At 40.0% G+C, this 26,400-nt stretch overlaps 1 protein-coding gene across 3 annotated transcripts in view; it reads right to left on the reverse strand.

Moving 5' to 3' along the window:
• CACNA2D3 (calcium voltage-gated channel auxiliary subunit alpha2delta 3) overlaps positions 1-26,400 on the reverse strand; it is an 806,557-nt gene that overhangs the window by 561,192 nt on the left and 218,965 nt on the right. For all 3 annotated transcript variants that reach the window (XM_059663265.1, XM_059663266.1, XM_059663267.1), the window contains exon 4: positions 11,674-11,733. In XM_059663265.1, the coding sequence (XP_059519248.1) occupies positions 11,674-11,733 (60 nt within the window). The remainder of the gene's footprint in view (positions 1-11,673; positions 11,734-26,400) is intronic.

Raw genomic sequence — 26,400 nt, forward strand, 5'->3', positions numbered from 1 at the left:
AGTTTCCCTTTTTCAGTATTAAAGTAGGAAGTTTATATCTATCTTGAGGGAGAAAAGAATAGAAAAAGAATTTCACTCTCAGAGATGTTTCCCTTAGGACAATGCTATGTCTGTATAAGTTGCTGGATTTCCTAAAAACAAAAAAAATGAGTGCAACCCCTCTGGGAAAATAACTGTTCTCTCTCTACAAAAACAAATCACCAGGTCAGAGACTTTGTTCTGGGTCAGGGAGGAACATCACTCCGTCCCACCCTCACTTACCTAAGGGAACATGAAGTCTAAAAGGAACATGACTTTCCCAAGGTCAGATAGAAGGCTAGCAAAACTTCAAGGCACCTGGCTACCAATGTGATACTCCAAGGAGGAAAGTCATTCTTCTTTTTTCCTTCTGTTAGTGACTACCAGCAAGAGAAAGGACTTTTTTCAAGGTTGTTTGTTTATGTTGATGTTGTTTTGTTTCTCTATGAGCAAGTGAAATGTAAATTCCAGGATTTTCCATGAGAGGCTGACAGGATGGCATTTAAAGATATTCTAAGGAGATGGCCATGAAAGTAGTTCACTTTCTGCTAGATAGAACATTCAGATAGGACCCCAACGCACACCCGTTTTTGCTGTCAAATACTCCTTTTCAGAGCCTGATTGTATCTCCCTCCAAACTCCCACTTGTATCGAAGAGGCTCCCCCTGCCACAGACACACGGAATCCCCAGCTCTGGCAATGGAGGCTGGGAAGTGAGCGTGAACCTGCTCAAGAGGGGAATCCGAGTTGCAAGAGCTGTTTCCCATCTAATTTTTCTCCTTTCTAATTTTAAAGATGTTTTCTCTATAAACATGTCTCTTTCCATACAAATAAGTAAATAGCTATTTATTTAATAGCGTGTTAAGTAAACATAATTATCTCGTTCATAATTAATTAGTATGTTCATATATTTGTAACTACATATTAAAGGGCAGAAACATATCATTTGGATGAGAAAAATGAGCAAATACTTTAATTTACTGCAAGTAACAGCAAAAGCCAACTGTTCCACTAAAAGGCTGCCATTAGTATATGAAAACGTCTTTGATTATTACTGCAAAAACTGCATCTCTTCTGGTAAAGCATAAGTATTTATTTTAAGGAAGAATCAGCTTCCTGGGTTACTAACAATGCACAACTCAGGTGATCGGCTGTCAGTCTTAGTTAGTATTGTACCACCATTACACATTTCGATTAATTTTAACAAATATCTGTGGACATCTGACTAGTTGTCATGTGCCTACTCTTGTGGGGCTTATGTTTTGCTGGAGAAGACAGGAAAATAAACAAATAAATCTTATTGTGGGGGAGCGAGACAGGAGCACAGGCAGGAAGGAAAGAGTTGGACGTGGCTATTCATCCACACGTAATGCTGGGCAGGTTACACGGTGCTCCATAAGGGACATGGGGAGTTCAGATCTTATTCTTAAACCTAGCTGTGTTACTGTATTTAGAGGATGGATCCAATTGCCGAATGAGGGGCTGTTTCTCTTATACATGTGTCTAATAATATCAGTAAACTGATGTGTAATCATTTCCACCGAATCATTGTATTTTATTGAGCTTTTTTAATTTCATAGATATCTGGGTCAGAATTTACGATTCTGGAAAATTTCATTTTGGAGTATTTGATAGACCTTTTAAATAAACCTATGATAACTGAAATTTATTTCCCTATAAGATTTTGTCCAGTGCAAATTAAGATCAATGCTGTAAACTGTAGTTCCATGAGCCAACGTAACTTATTGGTCTTTGGAGCCAGATAAACCAGGTTGTAAATTCTGACTCATTCCACCCACTGTTGTATGACCCTGGGCCCAGCATGTGGCCTCTCAATCTTCAGTTTCTCCATATGTAAAACGGAGATAATAACAGTGCACATCTCACAGGATTGTGAGGGGAAGAATAAATGACATAGTGCCTGTGGAGCATTTAAGCCACTGCCTGCACTTAATACATTTTTTATAACACCACCTATTACTCTTATCATTGTTACCAAAATCTATTAGTGCTCATTAGCCAACAAAGAGAAATGTCCTAAAATCGTTACTCATGAAAGAATTTTTAAATGGAAGAATTAGGATTATCACAACAAAGTTGTGTGCTTGGAGCTATGTATATATTATGAAAGCCTGTATCACAAACAAACCCGAAAGTGGAAAAAGTAAGAGTTAATTCATCTGTGTACGTATCAGGTACTTTAATAATAAGCTTAAATCGAGGTTAGGGAATTTCTTGTTGAGTTGTGTACTTTCTGGATTGCCATCAGATTCAAGTTTAAAGAGTTCAATAGCAGTTGGCAAATCCCTAGATCACAAGATCCTCAGTTGAAAAATCAGCAACTGAAAGGCATTTCCATTGCTTTCAAATGTTACTGCAGAATGATCCCCATGCAATTTCTGGGGCCGCCTGTGACCTCGGTGGTCAGCCATCTTAATGAAAGACACTACGGTTTCTGGAAATGTACCATGGGACTCTGAATATTATGATTAATGGAACCACTAACTGTTTACTTAATGAATGTAGATATGCAAACATTGTCTGGTGTCCCAAAATGCCCCATTCCAACCTGGCTGCGGTCTGAAACGCCAGAATCACACTGTGCACATGAAAACAATAAAACTGAACATAAAAAGTATTTCTTAATTGGAATATTTAATAAATTTTGAATTTGTGGTTTTTATTGTGTTTAAAATATATTATTTAAAACAAATGTGTTTTAAACAAATATTTATTTAAAATAAATATTCCCAGCTTTGAGAAAGCCCAATTAAGAAATCCAAGAATCTCATAAGAACCAATGACTTTTTGGTAGGAAAGAAAGTGCTTTCTAAAGCAATCATTCAGAATTCAATAACAAGCATTGCCTTCAAATTGAGTATGCACGTTCATGATACAGAATGTTGTAACAAGAAATTTGAGGACAGTGAGGAAAACACTAGGTTGTTCATTATTGATGAAATTAGAGATAAGTGACCCGGAGTTTCTAAACTCACATCTGTTTTTAAAAAGGGTCTTTTTAAAGAACCTCTAAAAAGAGGGTTGCTAATGTGGGAATGTTGTACAGGTGCATAAAAGGTAACTTTGGAAGAATAAGTAATGCCATTATTTCTTTCTGAACTGCAAAGTAAGATGAATATGCAAAGAAAGCCAAACCAATTATCATTGCTATAAAATTGCACTTTTGTCTTTATTTTTATTTTGTTAAATCTTTATTGTTGAAAGTATTACATATGTCTCCTTTTTTTCCCCTTTGACCTCTTCTGGCCCACCCTGCCCCCACTCCCCAGGCCTTCACCACCCTATCATCTGTTCTATGGATTAGACATCTATGCATATAAGTTCTTTGGTTGAGCTCTTGCATTTTTATCTTTAAATTTGTTAATATCAATATCTTTATCTGGATGGTTCTAATATAATTAATCTGTAGAAATTATAAACTTTTGAGAAACAATGTTTACATTTCAAGATTCTATTTTTAAAATTCATTTTTCTCTTTCTTCCAGCGGGAAGATGGCCTTCTATGGTTCTTTTGAAACAAGAAGACAATACTGTACTCACAGCTTAAGTAATGCAGAAGATCAAATCACTGCAAGCTGCCCTGTTATGTATGGCTTATGATTATTTTCTTTTCATCTCTTTAATAACGGTTTCTTAATACCAATATAATCAGATTCAATAAATTTGGTATTTTTTAGAATAGCTACTACGTGGATCAACCAATACTAAGTTACAATAAGGAAATTTATACAAATCAGTCAGAATAACCACAATGTCCATTATACAAGAAAAAGTAAGTGGGTTTGTGAAGAAGCAAAAAAGTAAATTTCAAAAAGTTACTTCAAAAGAAGAAAGCAGTTAACAATACAAACATGACCCAGGTGCTAGAATTAGCAGAGAAGGAATTTAAAAAAAAAAAAAACTATTGTAGATATGTTCAAGGACTTAAAATAAGACATGAATATAACTGTTGCACATAAGGGGAATTTCAGGAGGAAATGGAGAGTATAAAAAGTTGAATAAAAATTCTAGAACTAAAAGTATAATATATAAAATAAAATATTGACTGGATGTGTTTAACAGCAGATTGGAGATTACAGAAGAAAGGGTTAGTAAACTTGGAGACCAATTAATAGAACATAGACCTGTGGGATAATATTAAGCAATCCAACATAGATACAACTTAAGATTCAGAAGAAAATAGAAAGAGAAATAGGTAAGATTTTGAGAAAATAATTACTTAAAAATTTTCAAATATGGTGAGAATATTCAGGAATCTTGGCAAACTCAAAGCAAAATAAGTACAAATAAAATCACATCTAGGAACATCTTTAACTTATCATACTTTATAGTATACTTAAAATCAAAGATATGGAGAAAAATCTTGAAAGCAGCAGAGAACAATGATACACTGCATTCAGAGAAACAAAGAAAAGAATGACAGTTGACATTTCATCAGAAGCATTAAAGCACAGAAGAGAATGGGATTATATCGTCAAAGTGCTAAAAGAAAAAATGAAACTGTCAAGTAAAAATTCTATATCCAGCAAAATCAGCCTTCAAAAATGAGGGTGAAATAAAGATATATTTAAATAAACAGAAGCTGGAAAAAAGTTGTTGCTACTGAACCTGTAAATGTTAAAATGCTAAAAGAGGTCCTTCAGGCTGAAGAGAAATTATAACACAGGAACTTCTCATCTATAGGAAGGAAGAGTACCAGAAATGATAAATGTCTGGGTAAATACATTACTATCTTATTTCGCAATTAATGTTTTACGATATGGACTTTAAAGAAAAAAAATAAAAAAAAATAAAAATAACATTTTACTATAGTGTTTATAACATATAGAAGTAAAATAGTATGACAATACCACAAAGGATGGTGCTAGATGGAATTACACTGTTGTAAAGTTCTTATTTCAGGTAAAATGGTACTTGACACACGAAGTTTAGCCTAGATACACTGTACAATTAAGTTACAGATGCTTATTTTAATCCTTAAAGCACCAACTGAAACAACATATTTTTTAAAAGTAGATTAGCACCAAAAGGTAGCTTAGCACCAAAAGGCAGACTGGCCCCAAAAGCAAAAGATTCAGATAGTAAATACTTGAGGCTCTAGAGGCCTTACCATTCCAGTCACAACTACTCAATTTCCCCACTACAGCTCAAAAGAAGCCAGGACAAGATATAAATAAATGGGCATGGCGTTATTCCAATAAAACTTCATTTACAAAATCAGGCACTGGGCTGGATTTGACCCAAGGGCCATAGTTTGCAAACTCCTCTTCTAGATCAAGACTGAATTCAAGTGTACTATCCATATAGTTACTTGAGGCGATTCCTTGCCCATACACTACAACATCCACTATGTGTTGTATAAATATTGAATAAACCAGTCTGTGCTGTATCCAAAAAAATAAAATTAAACTGAAAAGGTAGATGAGTATTTTCCTGGAGGATAAGGGTCACTCACCCACAACCTAAAAGAGGTCCTAACATGTACTGAGTTCTGCATAATGTTAAATTTTTTAAAAAGGACACTTACAGGAATAAAATTCACAGGGTAGGAAGTAATAAGCATCATAAAAGGCAAAAATAAAGTATCTTTAGAGGTTATCAAAATTACTATGTAGATAAAATCATTTTAATTGTTCACTTAGGGGAAATAAAGATAATATGGATTCCCTGTGTCTGGGGAGACTTCTTCTAACTGTGGTGGAGGTGAACCTAGAATCTCCCTCAATCCAGGGAGCTCTTCAGGGATTTTCTCCAGTGTAGCTTGGAAGCCCAGACTGGCAGAGGTCTCCTGTCGTGCACTGTGATAATACCCTGTGCTTCTCTTTCCTGTCATTTGCCATAGTCAAAATCTAATAATTATTTATGTTGCCATGTCTTTATCATCTATCTCTCCCATTTGGTGAACTCTGTGAGAACAAAGACAGCAGCTGCCGAGCTCATGGTCATATCCACAGCACAGTGCTGACTATAGGAGGCCACTGGTAACTCTCTGTTGAATGAATTACAGGACGTGAGATGGGTGAGGTCTTAGAAATCATCTCGATTCTACAAGCATGCCATTTTACAGCTGAGCAAAGAGACCACAGCAACAGATCTTTGAGCATGTAATGACCCAGTTGGGACTGGCACTACTGGCACCTAAACCTCCAGGTCACCAGGCCAAAGCTCTCTCTGTTGGATCAAGCTACTTGAGCAATGTCAGTGTGCATAACATGTGACCACCAAACAAGTGAATAACACAACCCTCAAAGGCACGGCATTGGCCTTATGAAAAGCGATGATGTTCTAGCTAAATGAACAAAAGCAAGTGTGTGTGTCTATGGTTTGTAACAACTGAAAAACGACTTCTATTTTAAAATGCACACACCTAGAGTTTCCTCTGAGGCTGTTTACACATCAGTGCTGTGAATAAATGACAAGCGGCAAGTCCTAACTAAGAACACCTAATGTAAGATCTTAAAATGCAGAGAAATGTGACCGCCCCTGCCAAGCTGATACAAAGAGAGGAAAAAAAAAAAAGAAAAGCACGAGGCATGCCCCATCGTTAGATCAGGAAAAAAGATTGATTTTAATACAAAGAGTGTGAAATTTTCCTTCTCTCCTCAGCTATTTCTCCTATAGGCGCGGCCCCCATCTTTCTTCTTTACTGCACCAAGTCAATCAGCTGTCTCCATACAGTCACCACACAGGAAATAGAGTCAATAACTACATAGGGAGCCAGGTGGGCACTGGGAATATCAGGGGGAACACTTTGTAAAGTATATGATTGTGTGACCACTATGCCGTTCACCTGAAACCAATACAAAATAATATTGAAAGTAAACTGCAAAAATAATAACAATACTTTAAAAAAACACACCAACAACTCCATTTCTAATTCCAGAGCCTTTTGTGTCCACTCACACTTCGTTATCCCTCGGACTGTCACCAGGCTTTTTTTTCCTGTCAATTACAAACAACAAAGAAAAATATACTATAGAAAATGCTGTAATGGAAAAGGCTTCTGCAGGATACACAATTCAAAACCACAATTTTCCCCACTGTGCACCAGCGCTGTGCAATTGGCACTTATCTGAGACAGTTTTCAAAGTAAATATGTTCGCCATTCAAAGATAAGCAAGCTTTTAGTAAACTGTCAAAAAAAAAGTTTTGTCTTCTTCTTCATCGCAGGTGGAGAAACCCAAAAAGGAAAAGGAAAAGGGGGAAGACAGTCTCTGAGTTATACTGCACGTGTAGACCTAGTTTTCTGGAAATCCATCAGTAGCTAGGATAATCAGGGCGAGGATCCACCCCCACCACACTGCCCCAGGCCCAAGGTAGATTTTGCCATCAAAATAATGAGGGTGAAACACTGCAATAATCATGCATGATAATTAAGGCAGTTTCTAAAGCTCTGTTTTTAACATCATCATTAACCTCACATGTGCTTTACATTAAAAACCTACGTTCATTCAAAACATAAACTAAAAAAGGGAAGATGCCACTTTAACAAGGCCTCTGTTGACATCAGTTATAACTGAAAGTTGTCCCAATGGAGGTATCAGGGAATAAATAACAAAACCCACAGAGGCTCATGGAGGGCATCTTAAAGGGGGACACCCCGGGGCTGGGATGACACTAGCATCCGCACAAGCTTTGCAGCCAGTGACAACCGGGCAGCCCTGCTTCCTACAGAGGATGCTGCAGTGTGGTTGCTCACACACGCTACCCATCAAAGGCTGCGTTTTGCTTTTGCCCAACACAGCTTTTGTTAGGCACTAACCATCTAATGCCAGACTTAGGGACCTTACAGAAGGGACTGCCAACTTCAAGGTCATAAACCCCTGGGGAAAGTGTTAAACCTCTGGAGAGACAAATGAAAAATAAAATGCTGGCAATAGAGGAAACATAACTTTCTAGTGATAGATAACTTTCAAAGATTCTACCAAAAAACCCCAAAATTTTCACTTTTAAAATACATGAAGGTTCAGTGGCACAAAATCTCCAAGCTGACATAAAAGAACAGGCAGATGTATCATCCCTTTGGTTTTGGGAGAGCAGAGGGGCTACGTAAGACTATATAACATGAAGCTACACAGTTTAGGAAATTCCACAAAAACCTCCCAGCTCCCTTTGCTCTTACTGAGCTAATAGTGCAGGGACCTTCTCAGCATTATTTCACGGTGAGCAGATGGTAGTCTGAAATTTTTTTGATATACACAATCCACTGCCAGGGGTTGCCAAGAGGTCAGCAGAACCCAGATTAACAATTGATCAGCTCTAATGGACCGTCATAGCAATAAACTCAGAGCCCGTACACAGACCGGCTACCCCAGTAATAGCAACGGGGCTGACACCCAAGCTGTTAACAGGCTTGTGCTTAATAGCATCGCTGCTTTGCAGCTTCAAAACCTTCATGGAAGCCGACAGGCATTCTTCAGCGCACATCCATTCTCTGGAAGGCCTCTCTTTGTCAGGTTTCCGCGAAAGCGCGCGGTTTACTCTGACCCAGAGATTTCACAGAGGTCTGAGGTCTGGGTAGGGAATGACACTCTGCAATACTGACTGGTTATTTCAACATCTACTCTTGTGTTCAGACCACAACTGAGCCTCTGATAGTTCTTGTGTACTCATACAAAACAGACGACAGGGCTTCCCAAGAAAACAAAAGCTGTAACACTCCAGAGACTCACTTTCTAGTCCTCTATTTTTTCTCCGGAGAGACCCAATGCGGCATTCCTGTTTACAGCACCGCATTTGACAAGGAACCGCTTGTGCTACAACAGGGTTTTACTGTGAAGCTTCAATAATGGGAAGGAAGTCAGAACACTCTGGGAAGATAACAACAGCTCCAGACAGACAAAAGAGAGCGGCTCAAGGTTAGTTGCGCTAAACCACTCAATGTTCTTTTCCCCAGCTGAAGGATAAAAATCCCCTGAAGTCAATTAAAGCATTCCCTTCCTTGCCCATCTGCCTTGACTAGACAACTGGTCTCGGCATAAAATTGACTATGAGACATAAACACCAGATTTTACAAAACAGTCCTTTCTTGCCCTCCCGCAAACTCACTCCTTCCAATTGGACCAATGGATCCAAATATTTAGTCCAGAGAAACCCAAGAACAAGGACATTCTCTTACATAAACACAATACAAGGCTCAAAATCAGCAAAGTCCACATTGAGGCAATATTATTTATCGAATGCAGAGTCAATATTCACATCTTTGCTTCTGGTTCAGAATCCAGTTTAGGATCTCAGGTTGCATGTAGTTGTCATGTGTCTTTAATGTCCTTTACTCAGGAACAAGTTCTCAATGTTTCTTTGTCTTTCTTGACCTTGACTTTTTTGAACTGTCCAACCAGTTACTTTGTGAACTGTCCAGCCAGTTACTTTGTAAAATATGCCTTAGTCCAGATTCTCTGACATTTTGTCATGATTAGGTTAAGGCTACACCTTTGGGACACACTGTGAAAGAATTCTACATAAGCGGTGTTGTATCCGTCCTGGTCATCACATCTGGAAGCTCCTGATGTCACTTGGTCTCATCACTGATGACATTAACTTTGGTTACGTATTCAAGATAGTGTCTGCCAGCTTTTTCCCTACTAAAGTTGATATCTTCTCCTTTGTGATTAATGAGTAATTTGTGGGTGGTTGCTGTAAGACTGTCAATGTCCTGTTCTTCATCAAACTTTTACCTGCTAATTTTAGTATCAATTGAAGATTCTTATCTCAATCAATCAATACCATAATTTTCTAACTCCATCATTTCTTCCATAGTTATTAAGTGCCATGCCATCGTAAGAGCTTCCCTTCTCATTTATTTATGCATTTATCTTTTTATCTACCTGTTTGTTTATTATCAGAGTAGACTCATGGTTTCTTAATTTATTCTATGTTATAACCTAAGTTGATTTGAGATGAGCTTCTGTCATTTAGTACCAGAATATTCCTGAAAAGGCCTAGGAACTCCTGAGGAGAGGAAGACAATTTCCCTTGGCAACACATTCAAGAGACCCTTACAAGCGTCACACTTACAAAGGCGCTTCCTGATGCTTCCATTAAACCCCCCATGGCCACTCTAGGAAGTCCAGACCCTCTGAAGAGCAGGCACACTGAAGTCAGCATGGCCAGTAAATGGCCCCTGGATCTTCCTGGAGCCGCCACATGGTTGTAGCTATAGGAAGCACGATGCTTCTTGCTATATTCAGCTGATTTTTCTGTTCTGTCTCTTGCAGCTCTGCTCAGAAACCGGGGCTGGCTTCTCCACTCCTCTCCAATGTTACCAACAGTGACTAGAACAGCTCCACCTCCCCCTGCAACTTCTTGTGCTTGGCTATATTCCAGGCTCTATTTGCTTTATATGTTGAGGATTATGCCTAAAAATGAACCCCAGATAGTAGTTTTGACATTTTCTGCTTCCCCTACAGACCTATTCTTCACCCTTCTCCACCCAGTGTAAAGACTCGGGAGGCTGAATCAAGTCAACTACACTGACAGTTGGATTCAGCCAATGGTGGGTACCAGCAAGAGATCAGAAGGCTAGAGATAGTTGTTGGGGTATCTTTCCCAAAAACTGCCAGATCATCATGGCTGCACCCTTCTATCAAGTACCCTTTCCATATAGCTACTCTCCCTGGCTATTAGAAACCTCTCTGTCCCCTGGCTCCTTCAGGCCAGGAGTGTGGCTTGACCTGGGGTGCAACACTATAGCTTGTTGGTTTCATTTACCACATATTTGTAAATATTCCCTGTATTAAACTTTCCTCAATTACCACATTTGAGTGTTCATGCTTTTACCCACAAGGCAAAAAGAAACCAATGTAGACAGTAATGATGACAAGAGGTAGACCCATGGGACAGAGATACAACCAAAGCCTATCTTAGGGATCACTATCTTTTCTTTCTTCTGTCTTTTTCATATACCACTATTTCCCAAATGTGACCACTAAAAGAGTTATGTTCTATCAAAACACAGACTTAAGGATTCAGGTTTACTCCCTCTGCTTTTTCTAGAAGTAAGGAGAGGCTACACAACTCAGGAATGACAATACAGATAAAATTTACTCCAGAAGAGAAGCAAAGGAACCTCCACGTGTTATTCAATTCACTGGCCCCTTCCACTATGTTTCCTCTCTGCAAGACAACATCAAAAGCCTTCTCAACCAGACACAGGATGCCATGATTAGATATGAGATTACTTCAAGAAATTTATTAAGTGGATGTTCATATCCCACATCTGTGAATGATTTAATTTTTAAATATAATTAAAATCAATTCAACATTAGATCCATCACAACATTCCTTTCAATCACTTAAGCCAAGGAAGTGTCTACATTCTGCTATCTATCTTATCAATTTACCATTAAGAGCTCTGGTGATTATTGTCAGTTGGCTGGTTAACTCCCCCGGAATTGGGGAGGAATCCACCAAAATCTGGTTATATGCATGAGCTTGTGTTATCCCACTGCAATTATCATGGTGGACAATGGTTGAGGTTCCCTATCCTGCCTTATCAAAAAATAGGCACATTTATTCCAACTCAGTGCCATCTCTCAAAGCCTTTCTTTCCAAGCCACTGAAACCTGGCATTCCTGGTACACTGAGTGCTTCTCCTTTGGCGGAAAACAATTAGTTTGAACCATAATCACGTACCTGCAAGTCTGCATCGAATTCATGTTTCAGATGGGCTTCTTCCGCAGCCTCCACCAGGCGCTGAAAAGATAGAAAGCGACAGGAAGGGTTACAAGTGTGGCCTGGACCCCCTTCCTACAATGTGAAAAGACTGAGTTTTCTCTGTTGTCCCCCAAATGACAGAGTATATCATGTTCATTGTGACTGGTACCTTTACACCCATGACACTGAACATAGTAACATCAGTGTCAAAATCCAGCTTTTGCCTTCATTATTCAACCATAATTCTTCCAACAGATAAAATTTATTGTTATGTGTGTATAAAGACACACATGTTCCACATCCATTTTTTGTATAAAAGACACTGGCCCTTGAGGCTGGACATGGACTCCAAGACCTACCTAGAAAGTACATTCCTTAGGCAGAGAAGGCCCTTAGTCAAGATTTATTGAACTGAATTGACTTCAATTCTAAATGGACTAACTTCCCCAATGCTTTGGAAAATACTACTTATTTTAATTGCCTGCCTCATTCAAGGTCAATTTTTTCTGCACCCAGTTCTAGTATGTAATTATCAGGTGACAGTTATTTGAATTTTATGGGACATCAATGCCATTTTGACAATCTTCATCCCAATAATAAAATCACTGAAATTAAATACACAATTATTCTTCTTGGCCAACTAAATTCAGTCACTTCATATTCTTATGAAAACAACTTAATGAAATTCCATTTAACAATTATTCAACAACCAAAATCATTTCACTTTAATTTGAATTTGCCAGTAAGTTATTTCCCACCATGAAAATGCAAATGAGAAGATATTGCAGAAAATTCATTTAGTTAAATAATATTTCACTGAAATTTCATTGAACTAAGAGAAAAATCTTTTGATCCAAATAAAAATGCAACCATTCCTGTTTTTCCCATGGTTAATCTTGCAGCCTATGCTACCTTTAACTTGCTTTCACTTGACATAATACAGACCTGAATTTAAAAGGCCATGTTTAAAAAAAATGATGACATTAATCTCTAAATGATCACAAATCCACAGACAAATGTTCCATGAATGATTATCAAATTGGGCATAGAAATGAAGAGACTGAATATGACTGGGTAACTTTGGGCTCTGGTATAGAGCACTAAAGTCTTCTCTCTTCATAGGGGCATATAAGGAAAGAGACAGGCCAGCCAGAGACCGGCTGTTACAGACAGGAATCTGGGAGGGCTGACCAATCTGGCTCCTCACACTCCCTGCAGATGGTCAGAAAGGGGCTGCCCCATCTCTGGTCAATCAAAGAATAGCCCCCAGGAAGCAGGACAGGGCTGGCGACAGAAGAATGAGTTCTAACTCCAGCCGCAATGCAACACACTACAATTGTGAGATTTGGGGCAAGACCCTTTCCCTCTCTGGGTCGTTTCTTCAGCTTATGCACATGAAAAGGTGACCCCGGAGCAGTGGTTCTCAAAATGTAGTCCCCCAGTGGCAGCATCAGTTTCACCTGAGAGCTTGTTAGAAATACACCTTCTCAGGCCCCATCCAGTCCTGCAGAATTGGGAGTTCTGGGGGTGGGCCTGGCGACCTATGTTAACAAGCTCTGCCAGTGACTGATCCACTGGCTAAAAACACCTCTTAGCCTGGATCGTACCTCACCCCTGATGCCTTGCTGAATGAGCTCCTCCAGGCCTCCAAGGTGCCTCAACTCTCATTTATCTTTTCAAAACCTATGCACATATGTATTTTCACCATGAGACGTGAAATACTTTATAGAAGAGAGGCATACAATGGAGAGGAGGAGAAACAGAGGAAAAGAAAAATAAGACACAGTCTACGTAGATTGGATATGTTGGCCCAAAGCTTACATTGGGACAGCTTTCAAAGGGTCACGGTTTTCTTGGAATTGTCCCAGCCGATGAGGTTTGTCAGCCTCCTGGGATCACAAGACACAATTTGCAAATGGATCGATATGAACCCAGACAGATGAGTGATAGGCAGTGATATATCCAATCCATGTTTTCTTGAGAGCTTATTCTTTTCATCTTTGTAACAGACTTAAAATTTGTATGCATGTATCATAAAAATCCATTACATATTGAATGTGTATAAATATTATGCATGTCTGAACATACATGATCTAAAAATCATGCATTTTGATGATGTATTTACTTAAACACATAGAAGTTGTTTTTATCATGGTGCCTAAGCATTCTGAGAATCCAGCAATGTCCATCGAATGTACAAATGATCAAAAGATAGGAACAAATTAATTTCACAATGACCCAGGCAGATAATATTAAAAAAGGTGAAGAATTGGAAATGTACAAAAACACAAAAGCAGTACAGGACCAACAAATAAGAGGACAAGATGGAAATGATAGGCAATAGAAATTATGACAGAGCATAGCATAAAATGCATTTCTTATATAGCATTTTACTTATATTTGTGTTTGTATGTTAATGTAAATCATACATACCTTATAACATGTCCAAATATAACATAATATAAAATGCATTTCAACCACAAATGTTACAATGCAAGACATGGCGTATAAACAGGTAACACACTGGAAACAATTCAATAAAATTGTACTAATCACTGAGATAAGTCAGAATACTGCTCTCTGTGTGGAGCAGTGAGTACAAGAGAATCTGAACCCTCTGGCCAGTTTAATGTTCATTTTCAAGTTAGGTTGCTGCATGGCTTCTTAATTTATCACAATGATATTGCCGATCACACTCACTGCAAAGCTTAGGAAATAAGATTCAGGAAAAGATAGTCAACTAAACATATCGTTGTCCCATGTGAAACAAGTAAGTACTTTGGAACAGAGCTCTTTGAAAGGATATACCCTTCCTGCAATCAACTGTGGGGTTATCCCAACTGCGCCCTGATGCCAGTGGGAGACAGGCTTATATTTTATGAGAAAATTCTGGGGGAAACCCCAAGAATAGGCTCAGCTATTGTGCACAATAGTAATGACAAGCAGGACATCAGAACTGTGTACCTTTTGAAAGGAACAAAGGATTGTTTATCTTTCCTCTGAAACACTCCTATAAAAAAAAATGAGTGAAAAAATTGTACCTAAGAAGAAAATCATGTGTCATAAACATGCCTAAAACAGACTCCTGGGGATAGAGGTTCCCCTGTTAATAAAATAAAAATAAATTGAGTTCTCATTTTTAAAAATCAAGACACCCTGGCCAGGTAGCTCAGTTGGTCAGAGCATTGTCCTAATATGCCAAAATTGAAGGTTCAAACCCTGGTCAGGGCACATACAGGAATCAACCAACAAATGCATAAATGAGTAAAACATTTCCTCTTTCTATAAAATCAATAATGCTTTAAAAATCAAGATAACTCAACTTCAACTCTGATGCTTGCCAGTAAATAAAAAGCTTAAAATGTCTCTTTCCTGCACAAATATCTCTATCATCTAATTCAAATTAAGTATGCTTTAAAAATAAGTTTAATTATCACCTGCAGGTACAAAAAATCAATTTAAATGTGCTAATATTTTAGTTATTATATAAAAAGCTGCCACTGAGCCTGAGGAAAACTGTTATTCTATTATGTCTATTAGAAAGGCAGTGTGCTTTTAATAATAATAAGTTAATTTTCTCTTGCATGAATTCCCCTTTTGGTTGTGCAGAAGGGCTATAGAATTGCGACTGTGGTTTTTAATTAAAACTGAACACTGGAAATAAAAATGGCTTTAAAGACTAGTATTCAAAAGTGAGCTGTGAGGGAAGGAAAAACAAAAGTTTTGTCCACAGCACCTTTAATGCCAAATTCTCCCCTCTCCCTTTAATGCTGGAAATTTCCTTATTCAATGTAAATGTAATACACACCCTGGGATTGGAACAAAGCACCTACATGCACAATGTCTTAATTCATGAATTGATGTACATTTCATTGACTTTTATATTTCTAAGTTACTCTTCCTTTTTAGTTAAATAAATATAAACAAAAGCTACCTTTATAAATAACAAATGCTAGAAGTCATGGACCATGGACAGTATTTATAGCTATGGTGAAGTCACAACTGCCTAGGGCAGTGGTTCTCACCTTGGCTGCACATTAGAATCACCTGGGAATCTTTTTAAAATCCTGATTCCTGGGCCTCATCCTCAGGAAATTCTGTTTCTTTGTTATGGGGTGGGGCCACAACGGCAGCAGCAGGCAAGCAAGCTATCAAGGACAGGGGTGTCAGAGTGAGCACCTCCTGCCAGCCCAGAACCTCTTGGGTGGGGCCACAACATTAGTAACAAAGAAACAGAATTTCCAGAGGATGAGGCCTAGAAATCAGGATTTTAAAAAGATTCCCAGGTGATTCTAATGTGCAGCCAAGGTTGAGAACCACTGGCCTAGGGGAATAGCAGGGATATTAAAGCATTTCATTTAAAATCGCATCTTATCTCTTGTTCCAACCACCCCACATTTTCCCTACAACACTACAGAATGCTGTCCTCCATCTCCTCTCCCAAAACACTGGAATAAAGACTAAAGTTAAAGACATCATAGAGGTCAAACTTCCTGTCATGGCCCAGCAGGGGGAAATAGGACCCCAGGTCAAAGTGAAAATTGAATCAGAAGAAGAAAATGATCTTTTGTTCTGTTTATATTTCATCTTTGTGTTCCTGGTCATTCTGGCTTTCTAGGAGGAACGCCAGGAAGATGCCATGAGCATGGGAGGAGAGAGAAAATGTAATCACACAGCCTCAGTGACCTACTGCTGGACTCCTACTGGTTCCATCAAGATGAGCAAATTGTGTACAAATGAGAAAAGTTTCAATAAATATTCCTAAAATCGGAGGGTTCATTATGGACAAAACTCTTAAAGCAAAACAAATATTAAAACCGAAAAAAGACATTTTTATTTCTCATGCTAAAGCTAAAAAGTCTTGCTTTGTAAATGCTGTTATAATGGAATATTGGAAAATGCCAAAGCACTTAATATGTTTAATGGTTTTCATTGAATGTTTTGCAACAATACATTTAATATCACACCAGGGTTTTTATTGCCATTTTTTTTCTAGAATGAATACATAATTCTTTCTTAAATACTGCTTAAACTCCACTAAGGGGATAACTGGGAAAATCTATAATCATTAACATGGATTTAAGCTGCAGTGATGATTAACTTGGAGATAGTTTTGAATTGTCATTAATACCAAATCAATAAGAGCTAAGTGCGAAGGAAAATAGCCCAAAGGAGTGATCAAAGAGAAGTAACAATTTCCACCACAAGCATACCCAGTATGGTACGTCGTCTTTCCCTCACACTGGATTTAGTGGCTTTTGTCGTAAGGGTTAGCATTTAATAGAATGAGAGTTACAACACTGTGTACATGGGATTGATGCTCTCCAAGCACCAAGGTTCCTGGCAGGCTTGACCTCTGCATGATGACCATCTACAGAGGTAAAGACAGAAAATACTAGTAATCCTCTCTATAGTCACAGATTTCAAACTCAGTGGATCTTTAAAACAAAATGAAAAAACTCCATCCTCATTAAATGCCATCAGCACATCAAAAGATGTCTCCAGGAACCTGGGCAAAATGAGACGGATGTGTTCCCAGGACTAATTTCAAACACTCTTCTCTTGTATGAAGGTCAGAAAACAATAGTTTAAGGACCATTAAACTCAAAAACAAAAAAGTAAGGTATTAAAATTTACATTGTCATTTCTTCTGTCACTGAGGATAGAGTTTGTATTGTTCTGTAACAGTGTAGATTAATCCTCGCTGCTTTTGTTGCTAGAGTTATTGGATGACGATTTCACAAAGTGTGGAACCTACCACCATGAGCCATGAAACAACAGGAGGCGGTTTCCAGAAGGATGAAGGACAGGCACAAGGCAAGTAGCTCTTTCATGTGAAGGGATGAATGACAAAGAACATTGGCAATAGGTCAGGAAGCTCCCCAGAAGTGACATTTAGGCTGAGCCCTATGGGAGAATGGGAGGTTCTTCCAGAAGGAAAGATGCAGACAGACTGTTCCATCCCATGGAAACATTGTAAACAAAGCTTTGGAGGCAAGAAAAGTTCTGGAAACAGCTGGACCTCAGAGACCTACATGGAGGCCACAGCCTTGGCTGGGTGACCATCAGGCAAGAAATCAGGGCAAAGGAATAACCTGGAGAGAAGGACACGATTAGACAAGAAGAAATCCAATTCATTTTCCCCTCCTGCTCTGAAATGCTGAAACTGCAGGTGAAGTCCTATCTGAGAGCTTAATGTTATTTAGTAATCCTTCCTCATACAAGTGTTTTTACTTTGCAATTCCAATCAAAATGACCCATATAATTCACCAACTATCAAGATGATCGTTTCTTTAGAGAAAAACAACTGTTAAGGAGCCTCCATTATTCCTTTGTTCCTTCGGAAGAAATAAGCTTTGCTGCACACGAATGAACATTTTGTATAAAATGACCTTCTGCCTGAAAGCCACAAAGATTGCTTCTGCTTTAGAAACAGCAAACATTTCAAAGTGGATTAGAAAAGCTAATCTATGAAGTTTCCAGAGAAAGCAGGTAACAGAGCAATAGAGCAAACACATCTCTCTGTGTGTGGGAGCTCTCTTCCTCCCCTTCCTGTCTCTTTCAAATTACATGAGGCTACACCAGCCCTTGACAAGGCAAACTAAGCCTGGAGTCGACATCAGAAGACACAATCACAATCAATACCAAATTATCTTTGTTTCCACTGGAGATACCAGTTATCAATTTGAGGTTGCTTAAATTAATACCTATTATCAACACGAATGGCCTTTTTCCAAACCAAAGCCATCTTGCTCTACATCTGAGGCTGCATTGGCCCAAAGTGCAGCATTGGCAAAGCTTCTGGAGATGGAAACAGCTGAACTTTGCTGAAATGGCTCCCCAAGGGCCAAGGCAGCTGGGGAGGAGACAGGAAAAGAAGTCAACCTTGTCTTTCAGCCCAAAGTAATTTTTCCCAGCGATGCAGCATTTTTAAGAATGGGCTTCTGCTTAGGTAACCCTCTGGGAATGGTTTAGGGTTGATTATCAAAATCAAGACTATCCTATATAATAAAAGCCTAATATGCTAAGTGTCCGGTCGGCCGTTCAACCAATCAAAGTGTAATATGCTAATGATATGATAAGGCCACTCAACCACTTGCTATGACGTGTGCTGACCACCAGGGGGCAGACAGTCGACCAGTCGACCAGTCCCTATGATGTGCACTGATCATCAGGGGGAAGACACTCTAACCGGTAGGTGAGCTTGCTGCTTGGGTCTGGCCAATCGGGACTGAGCCAGACAGGCCGGACACAACCTGGAGCCCTCCTGCAGTCCCTCCGCAGTTGGCCAATCTCCCACATCCCTCCCCAGTCCTGATCGTGCACCGGTGGGGCCCCTGGGTCTGGCCTGCACCCTCTCGCAATCCGGCACCCCTCAGGGGATGTCAGAGAGCCAGTTTCAGCTGGATACTGCAGGTCAGGCCGAGGGACCCCACTGGTGCATGAAGTCATGCACCAGGCCTCTAGTTTAACCATGAACCTTAGAAAATCCACCCAGGGCCCTTCAGTTCTGAGCTGACCTAGTTCCTTTGTGGACAATGGAACTGTTATTCATTTCCCAAGGGGACATCTCAGGATGAACCCAACTATGACATTATATCAGTTTGAGGATAAACTATTGTTTTACACGCTGGAAACCATCTATCCCTGAGGGCTCTGACCGTGGTGAACACAATTCTGTTCTAGCCCTTAATTAGATCCTTTCCAACACCTCCAGTTTGGACTGGAACCCGCAATGATGGAGCTTTGAAGGTATAGTCCAACGACCTAAGGAAGATGGGGTGGGGACATCTGCCTACAGTAAGACAGGCAGGACAAGAAAAGGCACAGCCAAGGTAAGAGGATGATAGTCTGGGTGGGAAAGTCTATCCTATGACAGTTTTCATTCCTGGTGGTAATGACACATGTCCATCACTTCCGTTCAATTTAGCTTTACAAGTATTTGTTGAGAGCCTATGAAGTGACCAGAACAGCAACCAACAAGAACTGAGTGGGACACCAGAGATCAATGACTTGTCTTGGCCCTCAAGAAGCTTTTGGTCTTTTAAGCATCATGGCCCAGTAGGACCAGACCCATCTCCGAGCCCCAAAACAGGGTCTGAGTCCTGGTCAGCCAGCTCACTAGCTGCTCAACTCAAAAACTGTTCTCCTCTCTGGGCCTGGATGTTCTTATCTGATGAACTAAAAAAAAGATCCTCTTCAGTTGATCTTCTCTGTGTGAATTTGATGAGAATGCACACACAAAACACTTCCTTCAGTTCCGCACGAGTGTGAGATATTGTTGCGACGGGGCAGGGGGAGAGGCAAGGTTTTCAGGCACAGCACAGCTTGCCTGGAACAAGGAAACGTCAGCGTCTGTGCCTCCCACACTTGGCTCTCAGATGGGAGAACTTGGAAGAACTCCTCAAGTTCACAGTTACATGGAGGTTATATGAAAGTTAATTCTGCTGCCAAGGAAAGGACTCCAAGCCTGTGTTCTCAAACACGAGGCTGAGCACCTGCTCCTTAAGGACTGGTTTTCAGAATCCAGCACTTTCTTTCTCAGCTTCAGCAACAAAATCTGTGATCAGTGAGGCTGAAAATGAACTGAGGCAAGAGCCTGTATCGAAAGGCTTGACTGATGTCCTCAGAATGGCACAGGCACAATGAATAAGCTGTTTGCCAACACAAGCTCCTTTGATGGATGGCACTGTGAGATTTAGAGTATGGCAGGGCGGCGAGTGTGACAGGATGGTAAGTGTGGCAGGACCAGCGAGTGTAACAGGCAGCTCCCAGACCCTGGACCTCAATCATAGCCAGGAAAGGAAAAATATACCCTTCTCCTTGATCATGGAAAAATGAGGAACAATTTCCATGTCTGTTCAGACTTTACCTACTCAAGATGGGCTTTTATTTAAATCTGATGCAGGGAAAATGCTATTTTAATTTCCTTTTCATTATTTCCTTCTATCTATGCCTCTAGCTACTTGCTAGGCAACTTCAGTTTGGGAGGGAACATATCATATTGGTCCAGAGAGCAGGCCCTGGGTCAGACAACTTGACTAAATTTTGGCTCCAGCTACTTAATGAAAATAGTCTGGGCAAAAGTTCTTAATACATAGTAAATGTCCATTAATGTTAGCTCTTATTATTGTCAATGGTGACAACAATGGTGATGATGATGATTAAGTATGTGAGAAGAATTATGCTAGAGGCTTTGGCCAGGAAGATGACCAACACACCCATAGTTCAGCTGGAGGAGATGAAATTAGACAATGTGACATGGGCTATCCTAGGAGGTGACATAAGGTGATAATAGCACGCAATTATTGGGGTTCACACTTCCTATCCTCGTGCCAACTGTTCTAGTGATTTAGTCAATTAACCCAGTTAATACTCACAAGTGTCTTATGAAGGAAAGCACAGATATCATCCCAACTTTACACGTGGGGAAACCAAAGGGCAGAGAAGTTGAAGTGTTATGAAAACTCAAAGCAGAGAGCAGACAACTCTGCCAGGGCACGGGGCACCAGTGTGGGGAAGGTTTCATACATGATGTGACAGTGAGCCTGAGGTACAGGATGAGTGCAAGTCAGCCAAGTGGCCCAGGGAAACTATGGGAGAATGAGCAGCAAAGGTTCCAAGGTAAGAAGCGCCTCATGTGTCTACAGAGTGGCATGTGGTTTGCAAGGGGCAGGGGGTAGGGAGGTCAGTGGTGTTGAAGAAAAGGGTGCAAAAAGGCAGGCAAGTGAAGTTCAGGTGAGCAAGGGCAATGAGCAAGGCTAAGGAATACTATTTCTGTGCACAGTGGGGGTGGGGAGCTGAAGAGGTCTCATTGGGCATAAAAGCAACAGGATCAGTTCTGAAATTTAAGTCATCTTTAAATTAATCTGGTAGCAGGGAGGGAGATATACCTGAAACATAGAGAGACTGTAGCAGGGAAACCATTTGCTTTAATGCCACTTATTCCACATATATTTCAAGCCATCAGTGAGTCCTGTAGACTCTCTCTACAAAATATGCCCCATGTTTTACAACTTTTAGCATGACCTCCCCTGGAACAACCCCAATCAAAGCCATAGCTATCTCCCCCTGGAAACTCCGGCCTCCTAACAGGTCTTCGGTTTCTTCTTCAGGCCCTACATTCAATTCTTTACACAGTTGCCAGGCAGAGCCTTTTAAGTATAATTCTGATATCATCGTTCCCCCGTTGAAACCCCTCAATCACTTCCCATTACTCATGACCATGACCCACAGGCCCTTCACAATCTAACCCTGCATCTCAGCTCCTGCTCCTCCCAGCCATCTTTCTGAACCCAGACCACCACATTCTTGTCTCCGTTACTCTTGCTGTTCTCTTGGTCTAGAATGTTCCTTTCCTAGATCCTCAGATGTTTGCCCACTCCTCATCATTCATTCTGCCATGCAAATGACTCCTTCTTAGAGATACAGTCAAATCTCAGTTCTGAATATCTCCCATTTTGAACAACTTGGTTCTCAACCAAGTTGTTCAAGGAAAAAGGGGCTTGGTTGTTGAAGGAAACTTCAGTTCTTGACCTGACAACCTTTTATGCTGACACATCAGCATGACAAGAAGCATCTCTCAGGCCACAAAGGAGAGAAACCTCATGTGAAGAAACTGTATTGTGAATTTTCTTGTGGGTTTATTTTTTGTTGTTGTTTTTTTGCTTTTGTTGCTGGCAAAATGGATGATTAGCACAATTTTAAAACATAAAGAGGCCATCAAGAATGCTAATGTTGCTAAGGGTGTGAAAGAAACAATGATCACAGGCAACTGAAGAGGTATAAAAATTGTTATTGATTTGTATAAACAAAAAGCAGTTAGCTGGTGACAGCACTTCAGAGGCAATGACATGTGAAAAAACAAAGATGCTGCACCCTGCCCTCCTGAAAGACACCCCTGGAACGAGTGCTGAAAGTAATTCATTTAAGTAGGGGTCGGTTTGATAAATGTAAGGAAAGAAGTGTTTGATTATAGATTACACAGTATATTAGACATGCACTGTATATTGAAAGGTTAAAACAAGGAATCATTTGGAGGTCTGGAACAAATAAATTCAATTTACATTATTTCTAATGGGAAAAAAATGATTTGGTTTTCAGGCAAATCACTTCTCAAACAGCCTTCCAGAACAAATTAAGTTTGAGAACCATGGCTCCACTGTGAGGTCCCCACCCCAACTCCAATGAAATGGTGACTTGATTCATGTTAAAATGTTATACAGAACATGGACAATGTTCCAAATACAGCTGTGGAAAAATGAAATATCTATGAATCCTATTGTGTGAGTTCCAGGAACTGTGTTTGACTGGGAATATAAAGTTTATAAGAGTTCCAGGAACTGTGTTTGACTGGAAATATAAAGTTTATAAGATGCAGCTCCTTCCTTTGAGGATGCTATAGTCTGGGGTGAGAAAGAGACAAACAGGCAATCACCACTCAATGTGACAAAGGTTCCAAGAGGAGGAAGCAAGGGAGACTGTGGACACGCACTGACGGGTCAACTAGACCTGGCTCAGGGGCACAAGGGGGCTTCTCATCTATGTTGAGACCTGAAGGCAAGAGCTAGCCCAGAAAACAAAGGAAAGACATTCCATTTATATATATATATATATATATATATATATATATATATATATATATATATATATATAAAAATTTTGAAAAAAGGAGGGAGAGGAGGAAAGTTAAGGAAGGCTTTAAGATGAAAACATGTCACTTAACAAAAGCAGTAATAAGAACTGTCCTGGGAAGCTGCCTGCAGACCCAGCTCGGATAGCTCTAGGGCCTTTCCTGAGAGCCAGAAAGCCAGTGGGCCCAGCCTCCAATCCACAGGGCCTGCGAGTTAGACTCTCCACATTGTCTCCTAAAGAGGTTACAGGTACAATCACAGAGAAACCATGGCACTGGAAGGAGGCCTTGTTTAAAGTTGCATTCCTTTCCTGGAACACCCGGCCCATGCCACATGATCATTTTTCTTTACTGTATCCTTAATTTTCCTGGGAAGAGCCCAATGATATTGTTTAGGCACTCTTTACTAAAAGGCAGCAATTTGTGAGTGTAAATATTTATTTATGTGGTCATTAATTTTTATTTTTTATTTTTAATCCTTACCCAAGGATATGATTCTAGAAAGGGGTAGAGAGAGAGAGAGAGAGAGAGAATATCAATTGGTCGCCTTCCTTATACTAATATTCCCTGACTGGAGATAGAAACCACAAGTTTAGTATGTGCCCTGACCCAGAATCAAATCTGCAATTTTTTAGTGCACCAGATGATGCTCCAACCAACTGAGCCACTGGCCAGGACTTTTAATGTAAATATTTAAAATATACAACAATTTTCAATTGTGTTTGTCATTTCTTCATTTCATAACATACTGGGATCCTTGAAAAACAAAAAGTCCAAATGGCCTGGGTCACATATACCTTTTGAAGGACCCTGGGAAATAGGACCAAGCTGGCTTTTACTCCTCTAAGGCAGCAATTTCCAACCTTCTTCACCTCAGGGAACCACAAACTAATTACTAAAATTCTGTGGCACAACAAAAATTACATATTTTGCAGATCTGACAAAAAAAAAAAAAAGGAATATTTTTGGCTCATTCACACCAGACAGCTACTGTTGTGTTGGCTGTTATTTTTTTTTCATTTGACTATCTAAGGGACAAGAGTGAGGTATTGCATGTTTTAAAATTTCTTGCGGCACACCGGTGTGCCGTGGCCTAACGATTGAAAATCACTGCTCTAAGGTACAGTCAAACACACTACTTGGTGTGAAGCTTATTTCCAATGAAACCAATAATAATAAAAAATAATAATAAATAAGACTGTTCCCAGAATCTTGGTCCCCACACAGGTTACACAAGTTCCTTGTTCAATGTCTTCAGAACAGGCCTTCTTCCCGACATAGAAATAAATTCCTAAAGCTAGCAATCTGAACCTTGCTGACACTATCAAGAAAAATGACAGCTTCAACTCAAAATGTGGGCAGTAAGGGGCCCAGCCCTCATGACATAATATTTCGTGCATGAGCTCTTGAGTCCACAGGTCGCTGAGTTAACCAAGGGGCTGGTTCTGAAGGAAGAGTGTGTGCCTTAAACTCATCTTTTTGCTATTTTCCTATTCCTCATACATGCCCTCCTCTTTCAAGAAATGACATTTTTACCCTCTGGAACCAGACTTAACATTTTTAAATTTCCAAGGATGAGAAGCTAGCTTAAAGGATAAGCTGCCTGTCCCTTTTTTAATGCCCAGGTAATGAACTAAATTACATAGAAGGCTTGAATTTTGATGGAAAGTTATTCATAGACTTCTCTCAGCTTCAACTCTTTCTCCTCTGTCAACTCTTAATTATAACTTTATTTCAAAATGACAATGTAATAAGCAGATATATGAACACATGCCAGTGGTAAAAGACTTACGATTTTTTTTTTAACAAAGCAAAGGCAGAGCTAATGAAACACTAAATCCATTTTGCTTAAAAGTAGACCAAGAGCAAAAATGTAACTTCCCTCTGGCCCAGGGGTGGGCAAGCTTTTTGACTCGAGGGCCACAGTGGGTTCTTAAACTGGACCGGAGGGCCGGAACAAAAGCATGGAGGGAGTGTTTGTGTGAACTAATATAAAGTAAACATCATTACATAAAAGGATACGGTCTTTTTTTTTTTTTTTTTAGTTTTATTCATTTCAAACGGGCTGGATCCGGTCTGCGGGCCGTAGTTTGCCCACGGCTGCTCTGGCCTCTATGCAGTGCCTCATTTGTGCGCCTGCTCTGTACATCCACCCCGCTTTGCTCTCACGCCCTCCGGACCACCCATGCCCTGCAGCTTGGAGTCCTGTACCTTCCCAATGCTCTTATAGGACCAAACAAAACGGAGTCCTCATTTCAACACAACGCTCCCACCGACACTCCTTGTTCCCCTTTCTGTGAACACCCACACCCTTCTTTTACTGTGAAATAGACTCGGAGAAGTGGTAAATTGTAGAAAATGTCCACTTTGTGAATCAAAAGCAGTTGAATATCAGCGATACTACATAGTTTGAGCAAACTCATAAAATTTATTTGAAGTTTAGTGGTTTTTAAATTCCCTTTAATATCCCAAAGGCTCTAAAAGATTTTGAGCAAATTAAGAGTCCTAGGAAGGCCCCAGCCAGTTTTGCTCAGTGGTTGGAGCATCGGCCCACGACCGAAGGATCACGGGTTCGATTCCAGGTCAAGGGCACGTACTTTGGTTGCTGGTTCAACCCCTGGCCCTGGTCTGGGCACAAGCAGGAGGCAACCAGTCAATGTCTCTCACATCAATGTTTCTTTCTTTCTCTCTCTCTCTCTCTCTCTCTCTCTCCACTTCCAGTCTCTCTCTCTAAAGATCAATGGGAAAAATATCCTCAGGTGAGGATTTTAAAAAAAAAAGAGTCCTAGGAAAATGCAGAAGATGGGAATGGACATGGTCAAGGCCCTTCCCTGTGTCTGGGTTTTACAAATGTTTGCCCGTTTAAGCAATAATAAGCCCTTGCAAAGCCCCACATCCCCAGATGAGAAAGTCTTGACATGGCCCAGCGACTGAGTTATGGGATGAGAATGGAACTCAGGGCACTGTCACTGGGTTAAACCATTACGAAGACTCAGACCACAGATGCCAACGTGGATGCGCTCCGGAGTGGCACAGGCCCTCCTTGAAACACAGCCACTGGCAGCTGCCTCCAC

This window comes from Myotis daubentonii, chromosome 14, assembly GCF_963259705.1.
Source record: "Myotis daubentonii chromosome 14, mMyoDau2.1, whole genome shotgun sequence".
NCBI classification, from domain to species: Eukaryota; Metazoa; Chordata; class Mammalia; order Chiroptera; family Vespertilionidae; genus Myotis; species Myotis daubentonii.